This window comes from Herpailurus yagouaroundi, unplaced genomic scaffold (assembly GCF_014898765.1).
Source record: "Herpailurus yagouaroundi ecotype Mexico unplaced genomic scaffold, PumYag 216, whole genome shotgun sequence".
In the NCBI taxonomy this organism is placed as follows: Eukaryota; Metazoa; Chordata; class Mammalia; order Carnivora; family Felidae; genus Herpailurus; species Herpailurus yagouaroundi.
Genome location: NW_024412447.1, coordinates 3,290,562 through 3,318,419, shown reverse-complemented (window position 1 = coordinate 3,318,419; position 27,858 = coordinate 3,290,562). Strand labels below are relative to the sequence as shown.

The following is a 27,858-nucleotide window of genomic DNA, read 5'->3' as shown; positions in this document are numbered from 1 at the left end:
GCTCAGAGGGGAGGCAGAGCTAGAGGCGGTCGGGAGCGGCTCACCTTGTCCCACCCCTGAAGGGCAGGTGGAACGACGTTCCTGGACCAGGGCGCCAGGCCAGGAACCTCTCGTTCTTCAGTCTCACCGGACCTTCACCATGACCCTGTGACAGAGGCCTCAGGAAATCTAACCGCAATCCACAGAGGCTCTCGCGACACCCCCTGCCTCCCAAATAAGGCGGCTCGGTTAGAGCCCACCAGCGGCAGGGACGGGCTACAGCAGACAACAGCGGAGCCGAGCGGGGGCTGCTGGGCTGGCGGGTCGGGGCAGGTGCCGGTGGGCTGAGGGGTCCCCACACTGTGAGAATGAATGCCGTCATCCCCCTTTCCTGGCTGCAGGAGCGGGAGGGTCCTCTGCTTCCACGACCCCCACCATCACAGGGGGAGCAGGTGCTCCGGCCCCACGGGTCACCCCCAAGCGTTCATGATGGGATCACTTCTTGATCAGAGTGGAAGAAGATGTGAATGGAAAGCCCTGGGCTGGGTTTGGGGCCAGTCAGGTCTGCTCTGCTGAGTTTTGTGAGAAGCCCTCACAGTGTCAGGGCTCCTGGGCTTCTGTCCTCCCTGAACGAACAGCGGCCGCGGGGCAAACGGGGGCTGGGGCTTCCCAGGGGAAGCCTCCCTCTGGGACCTCCACGCGTGTCCCTGACCCGGGGTCTCCACCCTCTGGGGTGCCGCCTGCTGTCATTTGTCTCTGGTGTCTGTGCCTCTGAGCTGGGCTGCTGGCTTCCCACCCCCCCCACCCCCACCCCCACCCCTGCCTGCCCACAGTGCTCCAGAGTACTGCTGTGTTCCAGGCAGAGTCCTGAGGACGTTGGGGTGAATCGGACGGTTTCTCTGCTCCGTGGGGTGCACAGACACAACGCAGACGGGAGGTGCGGGAGGCTGTGTGTGCAGCATGTTCTGGGACAGGGTGGGGAACACGGGGTCTGCCCGCAGAGACGGGGAGGCAGCTACTCCCCCGAGGTGCAAGCCCCGAGCCCGGGCTGTAGGAAGGCTGGGGTCTTCCCGGGGACGGGAGGCGAGAGCAGGGATTCTGGGAGGCAGAGCTGGTGTTTGCTCCAGGGGAGAGTGGCCTGGGAGGCCTGGAAATACAGGCAGGGGCTCATGTGCCCGGCCCTGGCCCAGGGCAGGAGGGCAGCCTGATCCCGCAAGTGGGGGCCCATCCTTGAGCGCCACGTGTCTCGGAGGCCAGGATGTGGGCTCCTTTCCGGAACTGAGGACACAGAGAGGGGCCTGGAGATTCTACTAGGGACGATGGGAACAGCAGCCATGCCACGGCATCCCCAGATAGGGCTCTGCACCTCTCCCAGGGAGAGTTCTGGCCGCTTGGCAAACTCTGCCACCAGTGCTATGCATCCTGCTACAGTGAGCACCCATTCCCCTGGGGATCCTCCCTCCCCTTCGGTCCCTGTGCTTCAGGTACAGATGACATCGCCGGCTTTGCGGACCTCAGGCCATTGGCCACAGCGTCTGGTATGCAGATGGGTCATAAAGGCAGGCTCGGGAGAGCCAGTGGGTTTCCCCTGTGGGTGCTGTTGAAGGCAAACTCCCTTCCTGCTGCCTGGAGCTGCAGAGCCACTGAGATGAGAAGCCTGCCCAAGACAGGAGCAAACAGGAGAGTGGAACCAACAGGGGACAGCATTCCAGCTTGTTAGGATGCTGGATCCAGCCATGCCTGAACCCGTGTCCGGGCTCTTCAGCTGTTTTCTGTTACGTGAGTTAATAAATGATTCTTTCAGCTTAAGCCTGTATGTCTTGAGTTTTTATCTCCTGCAAACTGGAGTCCCTGCTGATGTATTATCTTTATCGATTTGTAATGCCCAGACTCAGAAATCAATCTCAACGAGAAATTTCCTCAAAATCACCTTGTCTCCGTGAAATGAAACAGACTTGAATATTATACATTTGGGCTAGACTGAGACTTTTGACTCAAAACGCCTTGCTTTGCAGATGAGGCCCGGCAAGTCGAGTGTCTGACCCAGGGTCTCAATCATCTGTTCACAAATACTGACCCACCCTGTCACATTTCGCACATTCATCCTGTGGGCGGGACAGACGAGTCAGGGGCAGAACCGGCATGAGGACCCAAGTCGCCTTAGTCTTAGCTCACAGCGTTCCCCTCTGCTCCGTGATACCTCAAGGCTGGGCCCAGAGTGGTTAAGTGACTTGCCCGTGGTCACACAGCCAGGTACAAGGGACGGACTCCCCTGCGGCCCCAGGGCAGCTAACACGAGCACCGAGAAGCCTGCTTCCCTGTCTTTTCCACCGAAATACCAAACGCCCTCCCATTTCATCACCTGGGGCCGTGGTCCTGCTCCTTCCCGAGTCCCGAACCTTAGGGCCCAGACCCTGGTCGGTGCCCGTTTCCCTCCGACACAGGCAGGCAAGTCTCACCCTTTCTCCTCCGGGGTGCACGGCACCCCCTCTCCTGGTGTCCGCCCGCCCTCCCTGCCTCTGTGTTGTGCCCTCGGGAGGCTGGAACCCACATGATGGTGGAAGCAGCAAACACACAACCTCCCTCCCTCCCGTCACCCATCTGAGGTCGTGCGGGGAGAGCAGACCTGTGGGGCCACGTGCCTGGGGGTTTTCACGTGTGGCTCTGAGGGGAATCCTCCGGCGCAGAGCCTGGACCTTGGCACGTAGCAGGCTCGTCTGGTCCCTGTCCCTGCTGTCTGCCCGGGGCAGGGAAGGGCTGGCCTCCCAGCACCCTGGCTGCCCACTTCCCAAGGGTTCACTCCTGCACCCTGTCTCGCTGCCCTCCCCTCCCCGGTGTCAGGAAGAGCGCTCCGCGGAGAAGCATGGCCTCACGAGGGTGCCTCGGGCAGCAAGGGTACGGGGGTCACGGCAGCCAGGGGCAGATGCCACCGTCACTCGTCGCTTTGCTTCAGGATGAGGCATCACGGATTAATTAGCCGGCCCCCCACTTACTCCCGCCCGCCCTGAGACACGAATTCCATCCACTTCCTGGCAGCTGATGTGGGCGCCTCCCGGTGCCAGGGGTCCCTGAAATTGCTCTCCTGCCTCATCCTCATGGGAGTTTGGGGGCCTCTGTTCGCAGGACAGTAAAGGCGTTCAGGTCCCCTTTGGTCCTAAGCTCAGGACGAGGAGCATCTTGAGACATGTGGTCGTGGTCCCGTGAAGAGGAAGCCAGGCCAGTCCCGTCTGACAAGGGAAGGCAGAGGTATTCACCGAGCTCCCAAGGACCTGGGCACAGAGGGAGAAACGTGGAACTCCTCCTGCGGGGGTGTCGGAGAGCTTTCTGGAGAAGAAGCCGCTGGGGCAGGGTCCTGGGCGGCAGGGGGAGGAATCCAGGGCTCCGGGGGAGCAGTGCTGCACACACTGCATACAAGTCCGCTTGGGGGCTTTAAAGCCCTTCTTGGTACCTCCTGCAAGTGCCCTTGGCAAGACAGCTGGCTCTCCAGAGCGTGTGCGTGGCGCCAGATGGCCCTGGAGCCCGGGCTCGGTGGCTAGAGCCTCCCTTTCCTGGGGGTGACAGGTCCAGGAGGCTGAGGCCGGGCGAGGTGGGGAAAGAGCATGGGGCGCAGGTGCGTGAGGGGTGAGGGGGGCGGCAGGACTGGCCTGGAGGGAAGAGCCGGGGCAGGGACCCCTCCCGGAGAGGGGAGCGAGATAAGCGGCCCGGGCCCCGCCTGCGGCCTCCTGCCCACCGGGGCTCGGCGTCAGCTCAGTGCCGCCGGAAAATCCCCGTGCGCCATTATTCACAGCGGCTCTTCTCCCAAAACCCCAACGGCGGCGACAACCCAAGTGTGCGTCAGCGGATGCAGAGAGAGAAAACGCGTGTGCGCACAGCGGGATACTCCACAGCCACGAGAAGGAGCGAGGTGCTGAGATGTGCTACGAAACTCGAAACCGCGTTCAGTGTAAGAAGCCAGGCACAGGAGCACAAACGTCGTGGGATTGATTCCACCCGTATCAGACACTCCGAACGGGCGAGACAGGCTTCAGTGGGGGTGGCGGCGGGGAGGGGGGGGCGGACAGAGGAGAGGGGAGGGACCACCGGATGGCGAGGGCTCGGCTCTGGGAACATGGGCCTCCGCACCCGCACACGGCCGGCGGTGAGGGCGGCACAGCATCGTGAATGTGCCCCAGGCCGCTGAGCGGCTGGGACAGCGGAGTTTACGTCGTGTACAGCTGACCACGGCCCAAGACAAGCCGACGGGCCACCGCGGCATAGAGCGCGGAGCTGGGCTTCCAGCCCGTGGTGACGTGGCCGGCCGACACGGCTCCCGGCGCCCACCCGCCTCCCTCCCTGGCCGCAGTCCTTTCCCTGAACGTCCGCCCTGGTCTCTGGGTTTAAGGCTCTGTCTGCCTCTAGCGACCCCCGGCCTCGGGTGCAGCTAGAGCCAACGAGGGGGAGGGAGACAAGGGGCCCCGGCCCCGCCTGGGCAGTTCAGGCACCACCGATCCCAGCTGGCTGGCGGTGCCCTCCCTCTACCCACCCGCCCTGGTGACCCACGTGGTCCCAGGTGCCAGAATAGGCCTGGAGCCCCACGCTTACAGGCGGCGGGTGCCTCGTCCCCTCCCTGCCCGTGCTCCTGCCTGGCCTCCATGTGCCAGGGGCGTCTGCCCCGAACTCCGACTGCCCAGCCCCCACACCGTCGGCTCTGAGGAACCCGTGGGCACAGATGTGAAGAGAGGCCGATGGAACCTGTGCTTCAAGCATCTCTTTCCCTCATCCCTTGCTTGGCCTTTCCAGAAAAAGCCTGCCAAGTTAGGCCCCCGGCGCTGCCATCTGCCATCTGCCATCTGGTTTATGACTGTAACCTCTCCGAATGGCGAAAGGTCACCTGATGCGTTTCTGTGGGCGGGCCCAGCGGCCGGACCTCCTTCTCCGAGCCTGGGGCTCTGTGCTCGGGGGAGTTCTGGTGGTTCCCGGCCCAGAGCACGGCCCGCTCACTGCCCCCACAGATCCGAGCCGGGTTCCCCCAGCAGAGGAGGAGGAGAGCGGGCAAGGGCCCTCGGGCCGGAGGGGAGGCAGGGGACGGAAGCCCGAGCCGATCTCAACGCGACACGATGCCTCTACGGAAGGGACAGCCCTTGAAACAAACTCAGGATCCACGTCTTATCTAAAAGGGGTACAAGCAACGATCCGGGGGACTTTCCGAGGCCTGAGATGGGGCCATTGCCACGAGGTCAGGCTGAGGCCCAGCCAGGGACCGAGGGCGACAGAGTACAAGCATCCCCTGCAGATGCCAAGGTCCCCACACGCCCGGATGCCCATGCAGGCCGCAGCCTGTCTCCCCTGGAGCACGTCCTGGTGAGCGGGAGGGCTCCAGATGCCAAACAAACCGTCGGGCCTGGAAGCAAGACTGGAAGCATCACCCTGGCCGTCGGGACTTTCCAGCCCTCGGCAGATCCCGACTTGCCCAGCGGTGACCTGGAAACCTCCCGTCCTCCAGCATCACGCTTGGCACCCGAGAGCACCAGGCCAGGCCTCTCGGAGCTCAGGGGCACTGGGAACTTACCGGCCTCGCCGACAAAGACCTCGACGGGTGCGCTGGCCGGGCTCTCGCCGATGATGTTGTAGGCCGTCAGGACGACCTCATAGCGCCGGTATTTCTTCAGATCTACGGGTCAAAGGAGACAGTGGTCAGCTCGCCCGGGCCCGGGCCCATCTCCCCGCCTGAGAACCACACCAAGGGGGCGGTGCCACCCGGGAGCCGCGGGGGCACGTCACGAGCGTTTCCTTCCTCCTCCTTCCCTGGCCCGGGACTAAAGGTGACCCTGTGCAGCAGCAGAGACCCGTCCCACTTGCACTCAGGGTAAAGGCAGCAGCAAGGCCCCCTTCGGAGGAAAGAATCGAGGTGACAGAGTGTGATGTGGGCTTTGCCGCTGGGTCCAGAATCTCTCTGTAAGAACTGACAGAGTGAGACCCTGGTGGTTAAAAAGGAAATACATTGGCCTTGGAGTCTTTAACAACCACATCCTGGGAAGAGAAGGGTGTGCGAAGCCACATATATAGGATTACACAGGGCACGCGGCAAAAGCAGCCGACCTTTGAGCCAAAACATTCTGGAAGGTTCTCCCGCTGGTGGATCTTGTTTCATCACAGCCTGGCTTTCCTGAAGCCCAACGTGTGGGTCTGACCCCCTGAGTGAGTGGTGACTCGCGCCAGGCTTCGCACCGTGCCTCCTAGCGAGCCGCCGGTCAGCAGAGGTTCGGAGCCTCAGGACGCCAAGTTCCTTCCACCCCAGCCTCACAGAGGTGTCCACCCGGCCCAGCAGCGGCCTCTCCCCCGCCCTCAGCCTTGCCGAAGCCCTGATGCCTCGGAACCCACCGCCGTAGCTTGTTAGTCTCCACCCCGGGACCGTCGGGCTCTTCAGTGTTACCTGAGACAAGCCAGGGCGTATGTGGACGGGGTATAGTGGGGGCCCCTCTCTCGCTTCAGAACCCAGACTGAAAAGGCCGGAGCGAGGTCCGGCCGGGAAGCCTCATCTCTGGAACCCGGGCTGCACTTAACCCTCTGAGCTGATCCTCAGCCTGGGACGTATTACGTGCACACAGGGAGCCAGGCAGTAGATGGGGACGCGGGGCAGATGACAGACGATGGGGTGTGTTTGGGGTGCAGGCAAACTGCACCGGGCAGTTTGGGATGTGATGGGCACTACTGGGATGTGATGGGATGGCACTGGTAAGCCCTGGGAGAGCGCCCCCCTTTTACCCACATTCCAGTCCAGGGAGGCTCCCTGCACGGAAGGGGGTCCCATCAGGGGCCCCCTCGGCCCCACATTTGGACCGTGAGACCCTCTGAGGACCAGGAACACAAGGACAAGTGATGTGGTGCCACCAAAGGGAAGGGGCGAAGGACAGACGGATGGCCAACATGGGCTGAGTGCACGCAGTGGGGCGCCGCTCAGCCTTGGGAAGGAACAGTGTCTCGAGCAGGCTCCGGCAGGGACCGAGCTCCAAGGGGAAGAGGACAAGGGCTGTGTGGTTTTGCTCGTATGTGTCCCCGAGGGCTCAGACGCAGGGACAGAAAGTGGAAGGTGGGCGCCAGGGGCCGGGTGGGGGGACGGATGTCCGGTGGGGACAGGGTCTCACTGTGGGAGAGAAAGGAGCCCTGGAGGCTGGCGGTGACGGGCGCACGTGGTGGGAGCAAGCTTACGGCTCCTGAGCCTCACGTTTCCCGACAGCGAAGACGGTAAATTTTATGGATATTTTATCACAGTTAAAAAAAGAGGAAGAAGGAAAGGCCACAGAGAACCAGACGGGAGATCTCGCTCAACCTGACTTTCCTTTCCGTCCCAAAGTCAAAGACCCGCTGTCAGGAAAACCCCTTCCCAGCCTCAGTTTCTAGAAGTTTCCTTTCCTGTCTCCCTGATGGTTTTGGTGTGTTGAGAACAGCGTTTGAGAGGGGAAATTCCAGAAATTAGAGGCGTTAATCCAAGCTGCTTTTCACTGGGTCCACCGAGAGGCCAAGTGGCGCTGGCCCTGGCCTGCCCCACGGTCACAGCGCCTCCTGCTGAAGGCGGCGTGCACTTACGTGTTAATTCATACGTCGTTAACGTGGAGCTGCTGTTCACGGTCTTGAAGCTGCTTTGGGCTATTAGGGGCGAGCAAGGCAGAAAGGCAGTTAGCACGCGGGGAGCGGTTATTGCAAACGATGGGCCGCGGAGACGGAGGGGACGGCACCTCGCTCGGCAGCCGCTGTGCCTCCCACGCTGCCCGTCCAAGGGCCACAGAGACCACGCCGCGCCTGAGCACTTCCTCGGGGCTCACCAGGGCAGGGGGCGGGGTGGGGGGGAGTGGCCTGCACTTCTTCCTGCGACAGCCAGGCGCCCGGCCCGTGACAGGTAGGGGGCCTGCGCTTACCCTCTGATTAAACGCATCGGATTAGAATCTGTCACAACAGCACAAACAACACTAGAGGAGACGGGAGACGGGCTCCTCCCGGGGTGCCGACTCTTCCAGACGCCCCGCGGCAGGTACGGCTGTCGGCCTGCCTGTGCTCAGGTAAGAGCCCCGCTCTGATGCGGGCCGGCAAGCCACAAACCAAGAGCACAAACCAAGGACCCAACCACATCCTGGCTCCTTTTATTTTGTTGTTTCGAATCTGCTACAAAGCCCGGGGGGACGCTGTCTGGCCATCAGCAGGGAACACCTGTGGGGTGGGGGCGGGGTGGCCAAGAGCCTGGGCAACAAATGCCACTCCTTCCTGTCAGCACCACGCCTGGGGCGGGCAGCCTCGAGCCGCTGTGGGTCCGCGGCCCTGCGGCCCCTTGGTGGTCAGTGGCAGACAGCGGGCATGTGGTCCCCGAGCGGCACGCTCTGAAGCCACAAGGAGGTTGAGGGGCCAGAAGCACCTTCTGGGACACCATCTGGGGGACGCCTTCTGACCCCCTTCTGAGAGAGGAGGATGGGAGAGAGCAGCGGCCTTTCCAGAAGTTCCAGAAGCTGCCTCTGCCGCTGTTGCATCCAAGTCCTAGCCCGAGCCAGGGGTACCGGGAGCAGAGGTGAGCAGGCGGATGGTCCCCGGGAGAGAGGAGGCGCCACTCCACGCAAGGGCTGTGCGTGCACCGAGGCCGGGGAGCCCCCTGACTGGACCCCATCGGGCAGCGGCCAGCGGCGCGATACCCCCACAGGGCCCGGCAGGTCTCCTCCCTCCCGGCCACACCCCACCAGCCTGACGCACCAGGGGCTTGGGTGAGGCCGTCCAGGAGCCCCTCAGCTCTTCCCGCCTCCTGACCATTTAGCTTTGCAGAGACCCTTGTGGGTCGCGCCTTCCCTGGTGTCCTCGGTGAAATCCGTCTCCGGGGCAACCTATCTCCCGGGACTCCTGCTCTGCGAAGCCTCCCCGGTTACCCCCGTCCCCCCCACCCCGTGTTTTCCACGGGCCAACACCTCTCTGCATGCCGGGGCTGCTGCAGGGACCCGTCCGCCCCAGTGGCTGCGTTCACCGGAGGCAAGCGGCATCTCCCCTGGCCCTTCAGGGCATTTCCCACCATGCCTTGCATGCAGAAACATGCACACTGGTCTCCCGGGGCCCTCGCTGCCCGCCTGGGAGCATGCGGCGGTGCCACCTCCGGGAAAGGGGAAAGCGTCTCACCTGTGAGCTCGGCCCGTAGAGCCGAGGGCGTTTTGAGCGTCTTGGAGGCCGTGGCTGAGGAGGCCTCGGACTCCAGCTCCCGGTAGTAGATCCGGTATCCCTGGAGGAGGCCGTTCAGGCTCTCGTCTCTCGGAGGCTGCAAATACATCACGGTCAGCCCACCGGAGGGGTCTGGCGACCTCTGCTTCAAGTTGAGTCAGCCAACGGCACTGGGTGGGGGGGGGGGGGCGCGTCACTGATTCAAACAGGCGGCTCTTGGTTATTTACGAACAAAAGGGCCAGTGCCACATTCACGCAGAGGAGCACAGGGGACTCTGAGGCAGAGGGCCAGGCTGTGGAGCCTTCTCTGAGGGCCCAGGTTTTCTGGTGTTGGTGTGTGGGCACCGGGCCTCGTGACCCGCGTGCAGCCTGTAGGAGCCCCCGTGGGCAGGGGACCATGCCCAGGTCGCAGAGGGGCGAGGGAGCTGCCTGTTGCCTGGTGAACCCGGGACTCACGAGAACTATGCATGCAGCCCGGCTCTGCCTCATCCACGGGCTGACCCCACCCTGTCCCTGATGGCCACCTGGGCTGTGGCAGCCTCACTGCCCCCCACCACAGGCTGCTCTGCATGCCAGGTCAGCCCCACTCTGCCCTGACTCAGACCTAAGCTGGAGCCCCTCGGCGTCCCCCCCCCCCCCAGAGTCTGCTGGCATATGACGGGCCCAGGGTAGGCTGGGTGCCCATCGCCCTTCAGACACCCCGTGGAATATGAATGGTGGTAAGACAGGCCCTGGGCTCAGAATTTCACCCGCACTGGGATCCGCTTCTCAGCCAAGGCCCAGCCCACATTCTCCCTCCCATCAGTTTCTGTCGATTAATGTGTATGGGGACGGCTGTAGCAGCCACATGCCAGCCAGGGGGCCAGGGGCTCTGCTTCTGGTGTTTCCTCTGGGATACTCAGCAGATAAGGACAAGAACCACCCAAGCTGTGGCCAGACAGACGGACAAAGGGCACCCCAGGACCCCTGGCTGCAGGGTCACGAAGTCTGTTTGGGGACAGGGACACAGGGCGATTCCCCGTGACCCCTACACAGGCACTGTCTATAAGATGTCACCAGCGCCTCAGGAAACACTGTCCTGGTCCCAGAGTAGAGGCCACAGCTTTGTTGTAAGAAAACCCCATTGTTGTGGTGGGTTGAACTGTGTCCCCCAGAAAGACACGTTGGTATCCTAACCCCCATTACCTGTGGATGACGCTTTCTTTGGAAATAGGGTCTCTGAAGATGGTGAAGGTAAGAGGAGGACATATTGCAGTAGGGAGGGCCCCAATCCAATGACTGGTTTCTTTTTTGGAGGGCAATTTGGCTTTATTTATCAAAGTTGTCAACGCACTTGCTTTTTAATCCAGCGATTACGCTCTTAGAAATCTACCCTACATAAATGTTTGCAGATATGTAGTCCTGAGTCCTACAGATACAAGCTAAGGCTACCAGTCCCCCCAAACCCCAAAACAAAGTATCTCTGGGTCTTTTCAGTGACACCCAAAGACAACAAGACGACCTTCAAGGCTGAAGGTCACTGGCAGCAAAACTGCTTGCAGATGTAATCGTGCACTTTGGACTGATGAATAGGTATTACGATGGTTAATTCACACAGGGAGCCTGAGCGTTCAACATTATCTACTCGGTAAAGTTGAAGACAAAGCATATTTTAGGAAGCAATTTAGAATCCAGCAATCATTTGATAAATACTGAGACGACACAAAGGTCCTTATAAGAGGAGCGAAATTTGGACACACAGGGAGAGCCTCGTGTGTGCAAGGAAGCAGAGACCGGAGTAGTGTGCTGTGATATTGTGACCCTCAAGAAAAATATTTGTTCCTTCAGAAGGACAAAATCTGCTTCTCATATACAGGTCTTTGTCCAGAGCGACAGAGGTGTCTTTTGTCATGTGAATGAGGTGACACTTGGACCTCACCCAGGGAAGTGTGGTCAGAGGGTGGGAACTTTCCGGGGGGAGCAGGGGGGACCTTTCCCCCCGACTTCTGGGGAAGGGAGAGGGACCGGAGGTTCAATCAGTCACCAATGGCGACTATGTAACGAAGCCTCCATAAAACCCTAGAAGATGGGGTTCGGAGAGCTCCTGAGTCAGTAAACATGCTAAGATTTGGGGAGGGGGAGCATGTGGAGAGAGCCTGGGAGCTCCGTGCCCTCCCCCACACCTGGCCCTTGGCACCTCTCCCACCTGGCTCTTCCTGAGCTCTACCCTTTCACAATAAACTGGCAGCTCGTAAGTAAAATGCTTCTCTGAGTTCTGGGAGCTGCTCTAGTCAAACCCGAGGAGAGGGCTGTGGGAACCTGACTGAAAGCCGACCGGTCAGAAGCACAGACGATCACCTGGCACTCGTGACTGGCCTCGGAAGTGGGGGACAGCCTTGTGCGACCGAGCCCTTATCTCGTGGGACCTGATGCTCTCTCCAGGTAGAATCAAGTTCAATTCCAGACACCCTGCCGGTGTTGGAGAATTGCTTGATGACGTGGGGAAGCCTCCACACACACGCTTCGGAATTGGATCCAGAAACGTGTTGGTGCATCTACAAGCGAAGGACCGCCAGAGGTGTCGGCAGCAACTGGAAGCCAGGAAGGAAGCTGACGCCTTGGCTTTGGCCCTCTGGTCTTCAGAACCGTGTGAGAATTCGTTTCTGTCATTCGAAGCATGCGGGGTGGAGTAACATGTTGCGGCAGCCACAGGACATTAGCACATCCTTGCCCCCGAACTCTCTCAATGCAATTCTTACTGTCTGAACCCAGGGGCCAGAGGGATTCGGATGCTCTGATAATCCTGTTCTATTTCAACCCTTGCTACCCACAACCCAAAGAAACCAGGCAGATTTGGAAGATGCAGTATCCTGTTGTCCAGACTCTCCAACGGCATAGCTCACGTAACTCATAATGATGTAGCTAGCCACGGCATACACGCAGGCCTGTACCAGAGGGACACGGCGTGCCCGGTATATTCAGGATGTTTTTGAACACGAGAAAAGCTCGAGTTAATTCACATGCAGGCTGCCTCCCTCAAAGCCTCAGTGTGACAGTGACAGCTGACAGCTGCAGGGGTAATCTGACCTCTGACCTCTGCAGGAAGGCTGCAAAGGCCCCAGGACCTGACTGTGCAGGTGCACAGGCCAGAGGCACAATTGCTTGAGGGTAATTCGCTTTTTATGGAGAGAGAAGCCGGGGTTTAGGGAGACTGGCTTTCACTTGCCACAATTATCAACGAGCAGGAAGTTGGGAGTTCGGGAAAAAAAGTGTCCTCCCTGGGGCCCAAATGGGGTTCTCCAACAGGCAGCAAATACCCCGCCCACGGCATCTGTGTCCACACACATCCCGGGCTGGAGGGAGGAGGGGAAGGGCCGAGGCCACTCATCCTGGGCACACGAGCATTTCTAGCCGAGGAGGAGAGGGTGGTCTCCAGGTGCGAGGAGAGGGAGCCAAGCCCACGTCCCACAGGCACAGCCACTATCCGTGACCGGGCAGGACCCATGTGTGGCAACAGACTCAATGGCGGCTGCTCCCGAAATGCCCTGGCGCGGCCCTCCCTGCAGGAGCCATCTGGGCTTGGGCAGGGGACAGGTGACCATGCAGCCCGGAGGGTGGCCTCCTTAAGGCTGCAATAGGTCCTGGCCCCACAAAGGGCAGGCTCCATGGAGACTCCGGGGTCTGCCACACGGGATGCTGAAATGGGTTTAACCACATTTTCTATTCCAGGAGTCTGGAGTAAACCCATCTGTCATTTGTGAAAGAGGCCTCTACGACTCTGGATGTCCTGGGAGGCATCTGTAGGGCAGCTCCATGCGACACACAGAAAGTTCCAGAAGCCATGGGCTGAGTTCAGGCTCTGGAATGGAGTCTTGGCTCCTAGCAGTGTGGGCCTGGGCCAGTTGCTCAACCTCCCAGGCTCAGTCCCATATCCCTAGCAGGTGGAAGCCTGGCTAGACTGTGTAGAGCCTCCTGTGACTCTGGCCAGAAGGTTCCCTTTCAGCCACAGACCTGCTTTTCCAGCCCTCGGCCCTGACCACACCATGCCTGTAGTTTGCAATTCCATGCGGACTGGAGGCAAGGCCACGTCTGCGTCTTTTCCTTTCTATTTCCCCACTGCACCTGTGGCAGGCTCTGGTCACAGCAGGTGCTCGCTCCGTGCCTGTTGGGAGCGAGCGGGGTTTGCTGACGTCCCAGATGACCCCATCGATGGTTAGTTTCATCCTGGACTGGCCGCCTGTCTGGGAGACGCTTGGGCCCAGGAGGCCCTAGAAAACCTGGTTCCTACACGCCTCCCTTTGAAGCCTGGTGCTGAGTCCCGGTGGCTGTCACACCTCTGAGCCTTTGCTCTGTCTGTGCGTGACGCCCGGATGCCCATCCCTCTGCCTTCTACCTGGGGTGGGGGCCAGGGAGCGTTCATCCTGCAAGACACAGCCAGAAGCCCCCTCCCGGCCCCCCTGACGAGGGCCGATTGCCCCCCTCCACGTCTTCCCACGAATGCGTCATAGGGCTCAGCCCGGTAAACAGAAGGTCCTCGAGGTCTTGACTGGGTCTTGTCCACCCCTGAGTGCTAAGCACCCTATGCAGGAACCGGTCCTCTGCAGGTGATGGAGAAAAGGAACAAAGCCAAGATACGTCCTGAGGAGGCCCCACTGCCCGCTGTCCAGGCGGGCTCACCGTCCTCTTAGGAAGGTGCCTGTTCCGGCACCGAGTTCACCCTGTGCTGAGTCCAACGTGCACGATATGATCTATGGCCTAAGAGGGTGTTTTTCTGCTCAAAAATGGCCTCAACCTCCACTTAGAGAAGTCTGCGGCCACACAAAGCCAACCGCGTTTGAGTGACAGACTGCAGGAGCCCCCGGAAGTTTCAGAACAGCCAGCCTGAGTGCTGCGACCGATTCAGAAGCGTGTCTATTATGAGCTGCACTCGGTGTGGACACAATACCATCGCTGTCTAGAATAGACGCTCAAATCCTTAGATTTCAAACAGCACTGGACCCCATGAAAGGCAGAGATCGATTATCCTACCAGGAAAAATGAAACCTGACAGATTCGACACAGGGGCCACTCAAGTGGGTCAGCAGCCTTGAAATTACAGGCGGTGTTCGCATTTTTAAACAAATTACTGGGGGAAAAAAAGGGTTTACAGGTGAAACGTTTCATTTGGAATGCAAATCTATATTTAAACGGAGTCTCTTTGTTCTCTTCGCTCTAATTTAGTAAATTACTCATAATTTTAATTATACTTCAATTGCCTGGCAGTTGACAGGCATTTATTTCTACAATACATCGTATTGACCACCTCCTGCTCTGGGCTCCTGGCAATTAGTTTGTTCTACTGGGCTCTGAACAGGGACAGCCGATGGCCACACATGCCAAGTTCCTTTGGTGCAGCTACCCACCATCCACGGAGCCGTCCAACCGCAACCGAGGGGCGCGGAGCCCCGCGCGCTCGGGGGTGGGGTGGGGGGCAGGACGGGGGCCCAACAGCCGCTGTGTGGAGGTGAGGGTGCACCCCAAGCCTCAGCACAGCCTCGATCGTAAAGGAGCCCACCTAGCGCCTGGCAAGCCAAATAGCGCGTCTACAAAGAGCAAGCTCATTTTCTGGTAGAATTTAGCACAGTAGACAAGACCCATCTTTTGGCTGACTGAGTCAGTGGAGAGTGGGGCACAGAAGCTCCTGGGACCTTGCGTTGCCATTCTGAACGTCTCCCCCTCACCCACCAAAGGCCCTGCTGCAGCCAGACGTGTGGACACCTAACAGGGCTCGCGTCAGAGACCTCGGAGGTCACCTTTGACCTCCCAGTGTTACAGAGGAGGGGCCTGGAGCCAGAGACGCCTGTCGGGGTCACGGCGGTCCCCCCGCGAACTGGGGTCTGCAGACCAGAGTCCTTTGTCACTTAGCTGGGGCTCCGTGATGCGGTCCAGGGAAGCAGCTTCCCAGAGGCAGGCCCTCCGGTGAGGCCGGAAACTACAGAATGCCACAGCGGCCAATTTCCACTTTCACCGGATGACGTCTGGAACTATCTCCTGATCACCTTTAAGGGTTCCCTCACCCCTGGGAGGTGTCACTTAGCAGCAGAGAGTGAAGAAGGGCCCACAGCCACTCTGTCAATCCCTGGAGACTACCGCGTGCTTACTGGAACCCGGGCTATGGAAGTCCGGCTCTCGTCCGGGGAGAGAGGCTTGCCAAGTTCCGCCTGCATGGGTCTCCCGGCTGTACTCCTCAGTCGTGGCCAACGTGCACGTGGGTGGTGCCGAGTGGTCGCATGTGGGGAGGCAGCGGGAACCTTCGGCGGTCAGGAGCCACCACCCGAGAGTTCGGGAAGCCCCCTCGCGGCTGGCGCCCACCCCCGACCCTGGTGCTCCGGGGCCTCCCGACTCGGTGCTTCTCTCCCTCTTGCTCCTTACTGGGCTCCAGCGTGCCCCGTCCCGGCTGCTGGAGGCCGTCCACTTAGGACAGGTTCCCCAAAGGTCACCTCTGCATTTCCCCTCTCCCTCCCCACCCCTGCCCTTCATCTCCACCCTTTCCAAAGGAATCCCTTCCAGCCCTCCCTTCGTGCCAGCCTCTGCCCCCAGCAAGGCACGGCCTCTCTCTCTCCAGGGCCACACCCAGACCATGGCCTCCTCTCGGTTCCGGCGTCACCTGGGTGCCTCCACCTCCAGACCCTCACACCGGCCCCTCTCCTCCTGCCGGCACTCTCCCGGACGGTCCCCTCAAGGAAGAAGCCCACGCCGCACAGACCCCCTCTGCGGCCCACGGGTCGGAGGCAGACCTCACCTCACTGCGGCCACAAACACAGACCAGGGCACCGGGCCCCACCTCCCGACCCCACAACCCCCGGCTCCAGGCACTGCCCTCCCCCTCCTCAGGACAGCCGCCCCATTCTGGCCTCAGGAACCTCCTCGTTGGCCAGAGCCCCCACGATGTGCTCACCACTGCCCTGGGCCCCTGCCCGGCCCGGCTCCAGCCCGGCTCGTGAACCCGACCCCCTGCCTGGTGAGCCCTCTCCCTCAGACCTGGTCGGTTCCTCGGCACTTCTGCCCCTCTGTTATTTTTGTTCTCGATGCACGGTATTGTTAGCAAAAGCACCGAAATTTTCCAATTTGTCATAGAGAGGGCACAGTGTCCTTTCTATGTCCTAATACAGCGCTGTTTAGAAGCCCGAGATTATTTGATTATGTAGGATAGCGTGCTTTCATTTGACTCACTGAAGATTCAGACCTGGGAGTAGGGAGGACTCCCCGCGGGTATCGTGTCTGGTTGCAAATGATTCTTGTAGAAAAGACACCTCCACAGGCTGTGGTTTCACTGCCCTGTAGGACGCCACCCAGTTCTGTACGTGCCATGGAGGCCTCGCTGGGCCACCCTTCTCCAGATGCCTGGAACATTCCGCCCTGACGCTGGGCACCAGCCCTGCCGTCCTGCTGGCCCTCCCCGGTGAGCTGCGTTCAAGCTCATTCCCACACGCGTGGCCATCAGGGAGCCCCGTGCACTGCGGCCCCATCTGCACGCCAACCAGGCTGTTTCCTCTGACCGGCGACCCTGACGAGGGGCCCGGGCCTCCGACAGTGGCATAGGAAATAACCCTGTGATTCCCTGGCCCTTACCTGCCACTGGATCAGAACGGAGGAGGTCGTGTGCGGTGTCACCGAGACGGAACTGGGAGGCTCTCCTGGAACTGGAATCCAAGAAAGAAGAAAGCCAGGGTTAGCTGGTCCGGGCTGTACTTGGCCACCGTCCGGGAGCCAGCCCTCTCCTGGTGCTGGCGAGGATGCAGGGCCGGGGCCTGGCCGGGGCTTGGGAAGCGGGCCAGCCAGCAGCCCCACCTCCCTCCCTTCCCTGTGGATGCCCTTCCCCGCCCAACTGCAAACGGGAAAGAAGGGACCGGACAGTGCCCTGCCCTTACCCCCCAGGCGGACCCACACAGAGACGCAGGGTGCGTGAGGCTCTCTTCCCTGGGAACCCTGCTCGGGGAGCCTTCCTGCCGGTTCCACATCTACTCAGGGGTCCACACCACCTCCCTCGGGGAGAGCCATCAATTTTTTGAGGTGCGTAGGTCAGAGTGGCTCTGAACAGGACAAAAGATCGGGCCAGGCCAGAGTGCTCCCGTGCTCACGCGCGAATGTGACTGTCACGGAGGGGTGTGACTGCTAGTGGCTGAGGGTTGTCTACACGTGGACGTGGCCTTACACGCTGGGAACTAAAACCCTGCAGCTGTCCGCCATGTCCACCGCTGTGAGATCCTGAGGCCGTGCGTTAAGTGTTCACGAATGGTCACTGACTGGAATGATTTAGGCTGTTCTCCCCACCCCGTCCCACGTGACTAGCCAAATCTTGGTCCCCGGGTCACCTGCTCTGTGAGCCTGCTCTGTACCTGCCGGGGCACCCCGCCCCTGGGACATCAGACACACCTCCAGCCCCCCATCCTGCCTTCTGGGGAGCTCTCTCCACCCTGCTCTCTGGCCTCTTGCTGGTCTGTCTTAAGTCGGTGGTGACCCTCATCCAGCTTTCTGGATCACACCCGATTACAATTTCGGGGGGGAGGGGGGCTCAACAGCCCAACCACCAGAGTAAGAAAACGTTTCTCAGCAAACCATCCACACGTTGAAAACCCCCGCCCCTGGCCCAGGGCTCCCAAGCCCTCGAGTCTGAGAGTCTCAGCAGATCTGCGGTTCTGGGGACAATACAGTGCAAACACAATGCGAACCAACTGCAAAGAGAAAACTGTGAATCTCAGAAGAGGAAGACAACAGGACAGGTGCCTCAAAAGACGTGATTTAAATATCAAAGGATTGAGACAGGCCTTCGGGAGCCTGGAAGAGGCCCCTGAATGTTTTTTTCTTTTCAGAACAGGCCACTTCTGACTGAGCCCCGTAAGGGAGGCCGCGGGGTCCTGCTCACTGGCTTGCAGTTTCCCGAGACTCCCTACAAAATCAGCTTGCTCTATTTGCTTCTTTTTGCCAAGAATTAATGCTTCGTCTCAAATAGCACCTGAGCTGTGTTAAACGTAAGATTAAAATAGGAGCCAGAGAGATGACCAGCTTTTTGAGGGGCCTGTTCAGGCCGTGGGCCCCTTGGGCGTGCTTCCGGAAGGGTCCCGGGACGCCTCTGCCGGTCCTCCAGGGCACCGAGGCCGCATGCCAGTGAAGCTAGGCTCCCAGGCTATAAAAGAGGAAGACGGAAACTCTGGGAAGGAACCCAGCGCTGCTGCTGGGCGAGTGGAGGGCTCAGGCTTGCGGCCTGGGACGAGGGCTGCAGCACTGAAAGCGGGCCTGACCGCGGGGGCGGCGCCCCCGGCGGGACCTACACCGATGTCGTGGCTCTGGCCCGGGCCCGGCGGGATCCGCACACAAAATCACACCAGCTCTTCAGCCCCGCTCCTCCGAGGTGGGAGGGAGCGGGTCAAGACCGCCTGGAGCTTTTAGGGGACCTCGCCCCCATCCGCCATGGCTTACCGGCGTGCTTTTGCCAAATGGCAAGACTGGGGAGTGGTTTGTGGATGAGAAAAACATGCGGACACCTCCGAAAACCCAGCCGCCCTGCGACATTTATTTTTAATGACTCCATAAATTATTCAATTTCTGGGCTGCTGATGGGTCGAAGAGGTTTGGAAGCCAATCAAAGAAACCCCCGTTCCATCTGGAAGCCCTTGAAGTCGGCTTCACGGCCACAGGCTGTACGGAGAGCTGGGAGCCGCGTGTCGCTGACTGAATTCTACTGCTCGCGCCACCGCCCTCCCTCCCGCGGGTGACCCCTTCCTGGCTCCAGATGAAAGCGGGGCCTCTCTCTGCAAGCCCGTGTCTTGGTGCCCAAAGGTGGCAGCCGGGAAGGGGCCAGCGTCCGCACCCGCCGGGGGCCCGGCCGGCTCACCGTCTTGCAGCGTGGTGACGGCGTCCGTCTCCGCACTGAAGTCACTGTCCCCGATGTCATTGGTGGCTTTCAGGCGCAGCTTGTAGGAGGTGAAGGGCCTCAGCCTGAAACACGGAAAAAAGGCTGAGTCCTGAGCCCTTCCCTTCTGCCCCCTGCCCCGGGGCTCCGGCCAGAGTGAGTGGGCAGCTGGAGCAAGACGCGCCGGGGACCAGGGAGTCAGTCCTGCCCGGGGAGGGGCCCTCAGACCGCCAGCTCTGTCTGTCTGGGAGGCATTTCCAGACAGGAGGGGAGCCCGGAACTCCCTGGCCGGGAAGGCGGTTTTGCTTTGGGCTCCTCCGGCGGGGGAGGGGGGGAACCACCTCCTCCTCTAATTAGACCCTCTCCTGCAGAGGAAACCAGTGCTCTCTGAGGGACTCGGAATTCTTCAGGAGGAGCTAATTACCACATCCCTCACACCATTCAGAGCGTGAAACCGCTCCGCCTAACCACATCCTTGCTCACCTGTACGTGTTCCTTTGTGCGGGTCGGCGCTGGCCGGGCCCCCCCGGCCCCCCCCCCCTCCCCGCCCCTCATCCCTGTTTATGCAGCCGGACGCGGCACCAGCTTCGCCCCGGTTAACGGCACGGCAGCCCTGTGGGGCGCGTTCGTGGTGATTCCCGTTTCAAGGATGGGTAAATAGAGGCCCAGTCCCGTTAAGTCCCTTGCCCGCTGCCAGAGGGCTGTCAATGGCCCGGCCAGGGCTGGAGGAAGACCTTGTCATGAGGCCACCCCGTCCACTGTACCTAAGACGGAGATAATGCCAACTGTCCAAGGCGGGGAAACGTCCCCTCCCAGCCCCCGGCAAGGATTTACGGCACACTGCTGGCTGCCACCTCTGGACCACCACCGTCCTTTCTTTCCTCCTTTCCTTCCCCCGCTTCGAGCAGTTCCGTGCTGACGGGGCTGGTGTGCTGAGCTCCGTACGTCGCCCAAGACTAGGACTCAGGACAAACTTCTGTGCGGAGGACACCGTCTTCGTCTGGTCCTCGGCTGGACTGCTCCTGTGGACGCCCTGGTGTCTGTCTCCCAGACCGGGAGAGTAGCGTGACCCTGGGCTCTGCCCCTCCCGTCCCTCGGGAGGGGAGGTGTGGCCCACTTCCTCCGCTACTAGCAGGCAAAGCCCTCACCGCCTCTGAGCCGGTCCACTGTCCTCCCTCCCGGGCCAGCCTAGAAACCTGTGGGCTTCAAACCAAGCCCCGTGGAGCCTGGGAGGCTCCGACGGGCCCTCTCGGAGACCGGGGTCCCCACACCCCCTGCGTCAGCCGACAGCGGCCCCACTTCCGTCCGGCTTGTGAGTGGGGTCTGGGTAATGATGCCTCGAGGAAGGATTCTGCTTTTTCTGCGAGGTAACTACTGTTGGACCCACGGTCAGAAGAGTCTTCCTCTAGCCCTGTTTTCACGTTGCTCTCCCGCTGAAGATGGTGGGACGGGATGACACTGCTTCTGTCGGCCGGCACAGGACACTCTTCCTTGAAGCCCCGCCGAGACGGGGCCTCGCCCTGCTGTGGCTGGTCCGCGACTGCAGGCCTGTCTCCCGGCCTCTCTGCACCCTGGTGCCACAGCTGGAAAAGTGGCAGGCGACCCTGCTGTGGCCCCGGCTGTCCTGGGGGTGCTCCTTTAATTTTAAGGTTTTGTTTTATTTCTTTGAGAGACAGAGGTAGAGACTGGGCAGGGGAGGGGCAGAGAGAGAGGGAGACAGAGAGGGAGAAGCAGGCTCCAGGCTCTGGGCTGTCGGCACAGAGCCCGACGCGGGGACTGAACCCATGAACGCGAGATCATGACCGGAGCCAGAATGGGATGCTTGACCGACTGAGGCACCCTGGCGCCCCAGTCCCGGGGGTGCTTCTAAAGTGCCACCCTTAAGAATGATCTTTGCTCCTGGATTCTGGGGGAGATCTCCTCTATTAAGTTAAAATAAACAAGTAACTTCCCATCTGTTCTTAGCTTCCTAGGAGCTATTTCATTGAATTCTGGTGACAACCGTGAGCTTTTCTCCTGTTTCCTGCCTCACTCACCGGAGGCCCCCGTGTTTGGATTAGCTTCTCCTTCTTGGACTAGAGGGCGGTGGAGGGCCAGCTGCCAGGAGCGTGCACTCTGGAGCCAAACTGCGTGCACTCTAACCCGTTGTAACCTGGGGCAGGGTGACATGCCACAGGGGCGCCCAGGTCGTGAGGTGGGCGTGTGGATCACACTCAGAAGAAGCACGTGGAAGAGACTCTGGCACCCGGTGCGTGCTCACCAAATACAGGCTGTTCTCCTTATCATCACCGCCCTCTGGTACCAGCATACGTGGCCCTAGGAAGAGCCCGTCCCACCGTGCTCAGTGCCCATCTGTCTCCTCATCTCCCCCGCCGTGATCTGTCATTAGCCGTTTCTTCCTTGACCACCGTCTGCCTCCTCCACCTTCAGGACTCCGTGGGGACAAGGACCGAGTTGGCCTCATTTACTGCTGTGCCCCCAGCACCAAGAACAAGGCCTGGCACCTAGGAGGCGCTCGGTGAATGTCTATGAGTGGATGAATGAATGGATGGGAATGAAATAGTTATCTCCAAAGCGCCCTGGGAGGGTTGAACGCGTGTAACCATCAGCGCGGCGTCCGGCACGCGGGAGATGCTCTGGAAATGCCCCTTGTCACCGTATGCAGAGCTTACGTTTACTCGGTGTGTTATATTTAAGCGCTTGGGTGGGGGCGGAGGGACGCGGCTTACAGTCCGGGTTCCTCCCACCGACCTAGAGGCAGTGTCTCACACACAGAAGGAGCTCCCGAGATTCATTCATCCATTTCGGTTGTAATAATGAAGCACGAGTCCTGAGGAGTTTAGACGTCACCTACCACTGCCTCTCTGTACTTAATACTACCTGTAAGGTACTGAAAACACCTATTAAGAACTCATGATTTGCATCACAGAGAGCAAGGAATATCGAACCCCTGGATAATATCCTTGGCCAAATTTACCTGACTTCTCACATGGCTTTAGTTTTAAAGATCACACAGAAGGAGGAGGAGGAGGAAGAGGAGGGCAAAGAGGAGGAGGAGGACGACGAGGACGAGGACGAGCAGACCAAGAACGCAGTGGACATGAGGCCAGCGCACTGACTTTAGCGGAATCCCTGGTGCTTCACACCCTAATCCCCTCTGGTCGCGGTAGTTTGGGCTGGGTCCACGGTGTCCCCGTGGGGATGTGCAGAGGGATGGCAGAACGCATTATCACTGGATACGCAGCCATCGCCTGAGCTCACGTTGCCACCATCCCACCCTAGTGACATCCAGAATGTCCGTGTGTCCCGTGGACCTTCTCCTCCTGGACGGAACTGCATTTCTGTGGGCGGCAGTCACCCACCAGGGACCGACGCTGCCTCGGTATGTCCCTCAGCCCAGCGCCACCCCTCCTGCTCCAGAGCCACGTCCTCTACATGTGGGGACGGCCCCTTGATGCAGACGGTTAAACTTCTTGCTTAGAACTTTTGTTGAGACTTTCAGGTCTTCTGGTCATTAGCGGATTTCATGCGATCGGCACAAGTAACATGTCAAAAGAATGTAAAAAAAGGAAGGAAAATGTAGCTACGAGAACACGTGCCACGGGGCCGCACAGAGCACTGCTCTCTCGGGAAGGGGGCCGGTGGCTTGTTTCTGCTGACGGGCGGAGGGGGCCCTTTTGGGGGCTGATGACCGCTTCTCCCACGGCAAGTCCAACTGTCCGGAAACACGGGCCCCCTCCTCTCCAACACGAAGTCCCGTGCACACCATTGGTCTGTTTGATTTCAGGAGATTCCCTGACAGGAAAGGCCGGTGGATTTTACCTTTCCCCTTTCTCCGGGATGGTCACACATGGAGGTGGGGTCGTTTTTATCCGCAAGCACATTCTAATTAAGCCGAGCACCAGCGCAGCACAGTGGAGTTTACGAAGCAAGCTGGGCTGGCTCGGCCGCGCCCTCCCGACCCTCGGGGGGACTCAGGGCCCTGGGAGGGGGGCAGCTAGGATGCTGTCCTCCGAGGGGCTGAGAGCTGCGCCTCTCGGGTCCTGGGGCTGTTGCTCCAAGGGTAAGTGGGGTGCTGGCAGAAGTGGGGGACGGAGTGGGACTGCTGGGGACTAATGGAGGCAAATCTCGGGGTCGCAGAGCTGAAAGGAACAGCGAGGTCATCCCTCTGTCTCTGTCTTTCACACATGAGGCAACAAGGCCCAGCGAGCCTGTGCGGCGGACCTTCCCAAGGCCGCGGCGCTGCCGGGCTCGGCGGACTTTGCGGGCTCGGCGTCTGGGTGATAAGACACCAACCGCAGGCCCTCGTGCATTAGTGGGACAGTCTGCGGCCGTGAGCTTGGAGCTACAGACCCAGCTGGCACCAGAGCTGAAGGGCCCCGAGGGCCTCTCTCTCTCATGCGGAGAAGCGCAGCTTGTGTCTCCGCCTCTGCTTCCTCATCTGCCAAGTGTGGTCTGGACGCCTGCGGGCCTGCGATGGACACCGTGCGGAGCCCCGAGAAGGACAGAATGCCGTCTGGCGTGGGGACGACAGTGGCAACGACAGCGGCTTTGATGGTGACCGCGGCGAGGAAGACCCCGCGGGAGCCCTGACGGTCTGAAGCCTCCAGACGAGGTCCCAGAGGTGAGCACCACACGGATGCCACTCCCACCTGCTCTTCCTACGATGAAAAGTGTAATCACAGCTGTAACCGTATCTAGTTTTCTAGACACCAGCTCGCCAACGCGCACGTCTGAGCCACCGCCGACCCTTCCGTGGGGGGCCAGGCCGTGCCTCGGGCCCCACTGGACACACCCCTGGTGCTGGGGGCTGTTCATCCTCCCTTCCGGACTGATCTGGTGCCGCCCGCATCATGTGACGGGGGGGGGGGGGTTGTCACTGGGCCACAAATATCATTTGGGTCCCCGGCAGCTGGAGCTGTAAGCTGACGAGCTGCCCTCCTTCTCAGACTGCAACCCGCCCTGAAGGCCGTCTGCAAAGGGGACATTACATCTGGGGGCCACGACAGAGATGCTGGGAGACCCGTGCCACCTGCTCGGGGCAGCTCATGGATGGGCGGGGAGGACACACGCTCCCCACCACTGTCCGGGCCCAGCGCTGCCGGGACCCGCGTGCCACTCGCAGCCACACAACAGCACGAAAGGGGAGCTCTGAGGAGCTGCCCAAGACCGCCCGCGTGGCACCTGCACCTGGACAACTGAGGCCTCAGTCTCTGCTTTCCTGCGACGCCCCAGTGCTGACCACGCCCACGTGCGCATCACACGCCACCTCGGTCATGTGCTCGCTCCCCAAACCCTTCTCTCTAGGCCTTGCTGTTGCCACCTGCTGGAGGCGGTGACGGAGCCACGCTCCAGCCCCCACGGCGCCCCGCAGCCTGCACTGTCCCTCCGGGGTGGGGGGGGTGAGGGTCGAGACTGCCGCAGGAGCCCCCACCCGGGCTGCTTTCCCTCCGCTCGGGTTCGGCCAAGGGCGGGAGCTGAGCCCCGCGGCCTGGCAGAGGGGGCGGGTCAGGACGCCATGGCAGATGCTGGGGCCGCAGGCAAGAACGACTCTTCAGACCCCGGCTCTCACGCATAGAATGGGGACGGCGGTCTCCCCCCACCGGTCCACCGTGCGGGTCTGATGAGAAACGTGCGAAATCTCCCAGGACGGTGCCCAGAACCGGGGTGCGGGGGCGCCGAGGACGCGGTGTTGGGTCTCAATGACGGCCAGCCTGGGAAATAGCATCTGGCCCTCCTCTGCCCTCCCGAGAGGGGCTGGCCGGGCTCCTGGAACCCTGGGAGCCCGTGGGACGTGTTCCTCAGCGGCCCCCTCGTGGCCAGATGTGAGCTTCATGGAAAGTGACCGTGGCCAGCGCCACAGAAGGAGCACAAGGAAGATGTCGGGCCAGCTCCCTGGACAGGCCTGCCCCCCGATATCCTGGGGCTTCTGCAGGGCGGTGTGAGCAGTGCAGCCCGGGCCCACCGTGGGGACGTGGGGCCTGAGGTCACTTTTGAGAACCCTCACCTAGATGGTTACGGAGCCTTCCTCCCCCGCCATAGAGGGGGAGCCCTCGTCCCTCGCCATAGAGACGGGTGTCCTTGACCCCACCGTAGAGGGGGGAGCCCTTGTCCCTCACACTGTAGAGAGGGGTGGGAATGGGAGAAGGGTCCTAAACGAGGCCATGGGAGCCAAGAGCTGAGCTGTGGTGGTCGGTGCTGCTCCCTTCCCCCCCCTTGCCTGGTGGCTCACTGATAACTGGATACATGCGGGGTTCTCATCGTGCAGCGGGGACGCTCCTCCCACGCCCCTGATCAGCCATCGCGAACGGTTGACAGGGGTGGGAGCCGCCTGCCTTGCTGACTACGAGAGGGAGCACAAAGAGAAGGTGCGACTCTTTCAGCCCGCAACACCCCTTCCCTGCGCCTCCCCTCCTCCACACCTGCGTCTTAGGGGGTAAGGCGCGGGGCCCACGCTTCCGGGCTCACGTCCCCGTCATCTGTGCCTCTTCCGTCCCCGGGGCCTGGGCTTGCAAACCACACCTGCGCGGGGCGTGCGTAGAAGGCCAGACCCGGGGAGGCCCGAGTGGGCTCCAGGACGCGGAATCCTGGTCCCCGGCGGAGGGAGCGTGCGCTAGGAGCAGAGGCGAGAGCAGGCGCCCGTTCCCCGGGGAGGGCCCTCCCGGCTCCGGGTACCTTTCGACAGCACAGGCCGTGGCCTCGTGGCTGATGGACGAGGAGTACGTGTGCCACTCTCCCCCCGGCAGCTCTCGCACCTGCACGGTGAAATAGCGGATGGGGGAGGCCCCGTCGCTGCCCGGGACCCACTGGAGCCGGAGGCTGCGAGCCGTCACTTCTGCCTGGGGCACCAGGAGCTCTCTGGGGGGCGCCGGCCGCTCTGCAACCCAAAGAGAACAGAGCAGGGGCCGTGAGAGGGTGCTTCTCCGGGAGGGCTCCGCGGGAGCACAAGCCTGGGGACTCGGCTCCCCACGGGATCAGACAACGTGGAGATGATTCCCGCACGTGGCTGGAGACCCCGGCTTGCTCCCGGAACGCGGCACTGTCAGCGCAGAGACAGAGAGAGGTGAACCCACACGTGCCCCCCACACGACCACCTCCGAATGACACCTGGGCTCTTGCGAGCACCTCCAGGCCCCTCTGATCTCGGGCTCAGTGCGTCTGTCGTGCGGAGGCCGACCCGAGCCTGACACACGGCGGCGTCCAGCTCAGCATCCCCGGGGCCGGTCACTGCCGCCCTGCGCAGCGGCGACAGGGAACGCAGGGTGCACGGGGCCAGGACCCCGCTTCGGAGTGTGGATCGTTACGGTCCCGCGCCTCCTCGCCCATCGATTCCAACAGGGCGACTCCACACAGGGAGGAATAACTGTTTAATGGTTTATCATGAAGATTATTGATTCGGAGGAGAGTGCGTGGTGGGTAATAAAGCGGCGACTGACTGCGGGCCCTGTGGTGACGGTCTGGAGGAGCGCTTCCGTCTTACCCGGTCAGCAGTCCTCTCGCAGGGTTGGAGCTGGGGCTGCCTGCTTCCTCATACCCCCTTGCCCCTTGAGCACAGCTCCCCTGGGCAAAGCTTTGCTGGGCCCCCTCTCTCTGAGCCTAGAGCACGGAGGGCCTGTGGGCCCTGGAGGAAATCCGCTGAGCTCCGTGGACCCCAGGCAGGTGGTGCAGGGGGTTGGGGTAGGAGCTGGGGGGGGGCCCCCCGGCGGGGGGGCGGGGGGGGCCGGGGTGCGGGCTGAGGTGTGGGTGAGGCAGATGGTGCTGGGGGTCAGGGCATGGGCTGGGGTGTGGACCCCAGGCAGGTGGTGAGGGGGGGTTGGGGCGCGGGCTGGGGTGCGGGTGAGGCAGGTGGTGCGGGGGGTCAGGGCATGGGCTGGGGTGTGGGTGAGGCAGGTGGTGCGGGGGGACGGGGCACAGGCTGCGGTGCAGGTGAGGCAGGTGGTGCGGGGGTTTGGGGTGCAAGCTGGGGTGTGGGCCCCAGGCAGGTGGAGCAGGGGGCAGGGCACGAGCTGGGGTGTGGGTAAGGCAGCTGGTGGGGGGGGTCGGGGTGCGAGCTGGGGTGTGAGCCCTAGGCACGTGGTGCGGGGGTTGGGGCACAGCTGTGGTGTGGGCACACGTCTCCCAGCCCCAGCAGCTCCGCTGTGAACCAGACCAGGGTGCCTCGTGAAGGGCACTCGTGTTAATGCCTCCACTTGGATTTAAGTCACATCAGACCTTTAGCAAACCTGTGTCTTTCCCCGTGCCTTAGAAAGTGCTGGATTTCCCTACAGGGCTGCACGGATTCTGAGGAACGCGAGAGGCTTTGGGAGTGGCCCTCAGGGCCCAGGGTTGCTTCCCTGGCACTGAGAGCGCTGGCCAGACCGTGTCCCGGACGGGACGAGCCTGTGGACCTTGGCCGCAGCTGTAGGAGGGGTTCTCCCGGGGCCCGTCCTCTCTCCCAGGGCCCCGTGCTGGGGGCCATCGGATGGACCGCGTTTTGGGCTGACGGCGGGGCCCGCGTGTGCGTGGCCGTCTCCTCCACCTGCTTCACGCTCTGGAGGGCGCTCTGTGACCCTGGGATTTCTGTCCTCCAGTTAATAGCAGAGATGCTCGTGGGAGGAGGGGGCGAGCATCTCGGGGAGGCTGCAGCTGCTCTGGGGTGGGCCTCGTCATCTTTGGGGAACTGAGGCTCAGGGTTTGGGGTCACGGGACTCACAGACAGGGGGAGGGTTCAGCCTTCGAACCTGCAGCCAGAGCTGCCAGGGTCAGAGGCCCGGAGCGGTGGCCCCCGGGGAGGAGGCTGCTGAGGCAGATTCCAGAGCGAGGCTCGAGGGCAGGGCCTCGGTGAGATGGGAGCCCGCAGT

At 61.4% G+C, this 27,858-nt stretch overlaps 1 protein-coding gene across 1 annotated transcript in view; it reads right to left on the bottom strand.

Annotated features, from left to right (window-relative positions):
- SDK1 (sidekick cell adhesion molecule 1) overlaps nt 1-27,858 on the bottom strand; it is a 530,100-nt gene that overhangs the window by 57,378 nt on the left and 444,864 nt on the right. The window contains exons 29-33 of the mRNA XM_040455762.1: nt 25,694-25,895; nt 19,001-19,104; nt 16,738-16,808; nt 9,109-9,244; nt 5,528-5,629 (exon numbers count right to left, since the gene is read on the bottom strand). Of these exons, the coding sequence (XP_040311696.1) occupies nt 5,528-5,629; nt 9,109-9,244; nt 16,738-16,808; nt 19,001-19,104; nt 25,694-25,895 (615 nt within the window). The remainder of the gene's footprint in view (nt 1-5,527; nt 5,630-9,108; nt 9,245-16,737; nt 16,809-19,000; nt 19,105-25,693; nt 25,896-27,858) is intronic.